General features: G+C 41.2%; 1 protein-coding gene across 2 annotated transcripts in view; it reads right to left on the bottom strand.

Moving 5' to 3' along the window:
- Nucleotides 1-339: 339 nt before the first annotated feature.
- Nucleotides 340-5,465, bottom strand: part of LOC122089475 (bifunctional bis(5'-adenosyl)-triphosphatase/adenylylsulfatase FHIT) — a 9,114-nt gene continuing 3,988 nt past the window's right edge. Inside the window, exons 3-5 of one of the 2 annotated variants that reach the window (XM_042659232.1) lie at nucleotides 2,032-2,178; nucleotides 717-815; nucleotides 340-624 (exon numbers count right to left, since the gene is read on the bottom strand). In XM_042659232.1, coding sequence (XP_042515166.1) covers nucleotides 508-624; nucleotides 717-815; nucleotides 2,032-2,178 — 363 coding nt within the window. In that variant the 3' untranslated portion in view covers nucleotides 340-507. The remainder of the gene's footprint in view (nucleotides 625-716; nucleotides 816-2,031; nucleotides 2,179-5,465) is intronic. The other variant, XM_042659233.1, reaches the window with a different exon arrangement.

The following is a 5,465-nucleotide window of genomic DNA, read 5'->3' as shown; positions in this document are numbered from 1 at the left end:
ATTATCCATGAATACGTTTGCCAGAGAGATTACCCAAGCATTGAGTGTTAGAAAACCAGATGTAGTTGTTGAATACAAAGGAGTTGGAAGACCACCAGGACAGATAGCTGCAGGAATCACGTCTGAGGAGTCCAAATCACAGGAGTTGCAGGTGACTAAACCTTAAGGAGTGCTCACTTCTTTTCTTCCCACTGGCATTTTTCCACTGGGGGTTTGGGAAGGAGGGACAAAGGACAGAGGTTCTGCAATAAAAAAAAACTATGGATCCTTCACTTGTCTGTTATGGCTGACACCATACCCAATCCAATTATGTTACGGCAATCACAAGAAAGTGCAATCTCCATGGATAAGCATCACACCTTCCATTCAGATCAATATATGGGAAGCAATATGCAAGTCTATAGGCCTGACTAAAATTAAATAAACAGATATTGTTTCGGGTTACTATGAAATGTACTAAACGCTGATCAGAGGAAAGCGAAATGAGAACTCTGTGCTCTGCGAATTCTACAAGAAAAGCATCCTATATTCATCTGCCTCTTGAGCCATTTCCTCGAAGGTCCTGTCCTTCCTTTCCTTATCTAAGTCAAGTTTCTGCTTCAATTCCTTTTCCTTCAGGTCTATCTGTAAACCAGCATAAAATCAGAAGTCAGTCCACAAACAGCAATTAAAGAATGGAGAAAGTGGCAAGGTGAAAAGAAAGCAGAAAAACGTACAGCATCATATATTTCATCATTTTTCTCGAAGTCACCACTTTTTCGTGGGAGAACATGTATGTGCACATGAGGTACGGTCTGTCCTGCTTGAGGCCCATCCTAGGTGCCAAAGAACATCAGCTGGTTAAAAACCATACAGTCATCCAATCTTTGTAATACTACACAGCATGTTGCAAGAACAATGTTTTGTGGGTAGGTGAAGAAGATGGATTCCATGGTAAAATTTGGCTCCAATAATCAATCCTATGGTTTTACTCCCAAAAGCTTTACTAGCCAACTGGAAACTCAAAGATCTTGGTTAAAGGTGAATTAGTGTGCTCAAGCCATTTGTGGTTAGGTAACAGAAGAAATCTATAGTTAAGTCTACAAATTTTACCCGCTAATGCAGACTCATAATTTTTAGTAAACATGATGAATGCATGTTTCAACTTCGATGTATGAGGAAGGAAAAAAGTATCGTTTTGAAAAAACATAAAGAGAGACATGATTTGGTGGAAAGCTAGAAAAGTTTTAGGCTCCCCTCCTGATTTTTACAAAATCTAACCATTTTCCATTATTTTCAGCAAATAATTGTTATACAAATAGCTATTACCAGGGATTGCGGGCCATGGACTATAGAGTTACCTACCTCTATATTTAAAATGGTAGTTAACCATGGCTTGCTTGGTTGGGCCGTGAGAGAGTCTTTTTCATGTCAAAACAACCTTTTTTCCGTCATTTGTTTGTAAATTTGTCGTGGTTTTGGCCCTAAATCAGTATATTTACTATACATTTGAATCGTCTTTACTTATCATGGCATCTTTTAGTGATTACGTATCATTATTTGGTATTGCATGAGTCCTAATGTTCCTGTGTTTCCATCCAAGTCCTTAATTTCCATCACATCCATGTGTATCCATGCTTCGCGGAGAGGATGGGCAGGCCTCGGCATAATGGTAAGGTTGCTCCATTGCGACCTAGAGGTCATGCATTCAAGTCAAGAAACATCCTCTCTGCAAAACAGGGGCAAGGCTGCATACATTACGCTCTCCAGAACCGGAGAAAACTTTGCTTTCTCTTTTATTTTCTTTATTATTTCTTTGCTCCAACAAAGCAGCCAGTCTTGGGTTTCCTGAAATATCAAGAATCTCAGGGGATCTAAAATAGTTCTTAGCCATTCAAGTAGCAGTTGAAAATAATTAATAGCAAATATTGCTAATGGGAGATTCCAAAAAAAAATAAAAAATAAAACCAGCCAACCAGAGAGAGAATAATTTTCTAAGAGAGAAAATAGAATGCAAGATAGAAGATAAAAGTAAATCAATAGTAGTCTTACTTGGATTGCAAATGTAAGTGAAGATGCTTTGTGATGATGCTCAAGTTTACTACCAACCTTCTGGGCAGTGAGCCACAGATCACTGGTCTCATTGGCAGTGAGATCAACAAACCGCTTGACCTCACGCCTTGGGCAAACAAGCACATGTAACTACTGTCAAGTTGAACAAAACTAGAATTTCCAGTAGAGCACCGTAGATATGACAGTTTGAATGTTGAAAATCCACAACAAACAGCATCACAATCATAGGCAGGCTTACGTAGGCTAAGACCCAATTTGTTTACTATTATAACCACCAGTACTCAATTTCAGAAATCTCTCTAATGATTTCTCATTAAAGATATACCCATTACCTACATGCAGTGGATGGATACAGTTTTCTATGAGCACTCAAATAAACGTGCCACTATGATTATACAAAGACTATGCATTCATTCTAATTGAAGGCATCTGGCTTGGTGGACACATAGACTTGCCTCAACAAGCCCAAAAAGCAGGCCCCTTGATAGAGAACCCTTAGGGAAGGAAGGGGAAATCAGAGTAGAGATGGGGAAAAGGAGATCACACTCACACATTCATTCAATAATCAAATTGCTCTCTAAATCTTCAGTCGATTACAACCAATATATAGAAAAATAGGAACATGAAATTAGAAACTTAACTGAAATGGAAACTAGCCTAAATTAGGAAACAACTATAAAAGGAAACCAAAGCAAGGAAATAAATCCTACTCCTACGTTCAAGTTTGGAACTAAAAGCATGAAATAAAATACTGGGTAAACTACTAATTTTATTTCCAACCCTTGTTGGACCAAAACCCTGGGCTGGACGGGTTCTTCTTGGCTCTTGGCTTCCAAAGCCGGTCATGCTGGTCCAACCAAGAAAGGGCAGCCATATCTGCATCAACTCTCCTCCTCTGAAAAGAACTCGACTCCGTCGAGTTAGGGAAAGGACCGAGGAGACCATCTGAAGGAATACGTTGAATGAGGAATGATCCCACCATCTTCTTGAGCTTAATTTCAGGGAGATCTTTGGCAGGATGAAACTTCATAGTCTTGTTGGCATGCTTGAAGGCATAGGTATTGGCATAGCCACAATGCTGTACTTTCTTATCAAACAACCAAGGTCGACCAAGAAGGATATGGCACACCTTCAGAGGGAGGACATCACATTGGACTGTATCCTTAAATCCACCAATAGAATATGTGACCAAGCACTTATCTGTGATTTTGAGATTAGTGTTGTTCACCCAAGCAACCTTGTAAGGATTAGGATGTGGTTCTGTATTCAATCACAGCTTACGAACAGCGTCTTCAGAGACAACATTAGTGCAACTGCCTCCATCAATGACCAAGGTTAGCAACTGATCATTGCACTTCACACGAGTCTGAAAAATACTACTGCGGCGCCAATCTTCATTTTCAGTGGCCTTCTGAGTGGTCAACACATGACGAATGACATAAAAAGGATGTTGGTCATCGTCACTGAGAGTGTCATTGACTTCACCTGTTGCACGCTCTTCTCTTAAATCAACTGTGTCAGAACCAAGTTGCTCTTCGGGAATATATGGTATAGGAGAATCCTTATCAATAAAAGCAACCAAACGGCTGGGACATTGGGCACTGATATGTCCAAATCCATGGCATGAGTAGCACCGAACTGTGAATTTTGAAGAATCAGAAGGTTTATCTGAACCACGCCGAGGGGGTGAATATGGGCGAGTAGGCCGTGAAGATGACATTTCAGAAACATGTCGAGGTGGAGAATACGGCCGACTAGGTCGTGAAGAAGCCATAGATGTAGCACTTGCCTGTGGCTTGCTAGATGACCTCTCTTGGGTAGGAGACTGTTGCCAAACGGAACTAGTACCTCGAGAAAAAGTATCTGCAAAATTTCTCCGATTGTATGGGCGTTTCAGACTTTCCTCAACCTGATATGCTACTTGTACGGCGTCTTCCATTGTAGGTAGTCGACTAGATGCAAGGGCAGCACTAAGTTGAGGGTGCAGACCATTGCGAAATTGGGCCACTAAGACTTCTTCATCCCACTCAAAGTCAGAACGAGTGGCCAAATAATAAAATCTAGCAACATACTCTTCAACGGTCAAATTCTCTTGTTTCAACTGTGCAAACCTGAGATGTATGCGTTGCTTGTAATCAGAAGGCAAGAATCGCCGATTCATGACTTCATACATTTCAGCCCAAGTAGTGACCAACCCAATGCCTCGGGTTCGGTTCTGTTGTTGTTGCTTGATCCACCAGACTCGAGCCGTGCCTTTCAGTTTGGCCTCTGCAAATAGGATCTTTCGAGCCTCAGTCAACCCGTACCATCTGAAGAATGTATCTAAACTGTGAATCCAGTCAAGGTACAATTCTGGATTATTGTCTCCATAAAAATCAGGGACATCCAGTTTTGCTGCTCTTTCTGCTCCATCATCATGTCTACCAGTCCCATATGGTGGTGGAGGTGGTGGTGGTGGTGTATGATGTGTGGTGGTGGTGGTGTTACTGGCAGATCCTGTGGGGTGGTGTTGGAAGAATCCCCAGATTGAATGGGACTCTTTCCTTTATCTGCTGCCACCAAACGATCAATAGAAACTTGCATAGATTCCACCATTGTTTTTAGGGACGTGACCATGTTAGTGAGAGCATCAAATTTTGTATCAGTTTCTCCTTTATAAGAATTCAGCTGTTGAACAACTTCACTATTGGCTACCATGGTGATGAGTAACAAAATAGCACTCAAAGAATAATGGTAAAATAGTAAATAACTGGAGGCTTAAAGGGCAGGGACAGAATGGGATTTTTCTTTTTTTTTAAGTTCAAACTAAACCACAAAAAGGTATATCAATCACGTGTGGGATAGGGGTTTGATTTGGAAATAAAAATATATGGGACAAAAGGGGAATAAAGGAGAAAGGGAGGGGTATTTTAGGAAAGAAAAAATAAATAAAATAAAAAGGAACAAAAGGGCAATCGTGGGGGTGGGTTTTACCGACCAAGGAGGTGCCTCCTTCTGGGAGATGGAACCAGAGGAGAAAGGCCAAGAACCAGAGGAGAAAGGCGGATGCAAATTGACCAGGTATGTTCCTCGCTCTCTCTCTTCTTCTTCGTCTTCTTCTTTCTTCTCGATTCTTTTTTCTCTTTTTTCTTTGCCGTCGGACACAGAGAGGAGGCGGTGACTTCAATGATGGATTGTGACTTCGATGGAGGTGGTGATCAGCAACGAGGACTTCGATCAACAACGGGTACTTCACAACGAAGAAAATCAATGTGCGGTAGGAGGCGAGAAGACTGGGAACCAGGTATGTTCACTTTTCTGGTTCTGTCTCGCTCTCTCTTTGACTCTCTCTCGTCTCTCTTCTTCTGGCTTCTATCTCTCTGTCTTCTCGACTTTCCTTCCCCTTCTTCGTCGACTTCTTTTTTTTTTTTTTT

This window comes from Macadamia integrifolia, chromosome 9 (assembly GCF_013358625.1).
Source record: "Macadamia integrifolia cultivar HAES 741 chromosome 9, SCU_Mint_v3, whole genome shotgun sequence".
NCBI classification, from domain to species: domain Eukaryota; kingdom Viridiplantae; phylum Streptophyta; class Magnoliopsida; order Proteales; family Proteaceae; genus Macadamia; species Macadamia integrifolia.
The sequence above is the reverse complement of the archived record's forward strand: the minus strand, read 5'-3'. Positions and strand labels throughout refer to the sequence as shown.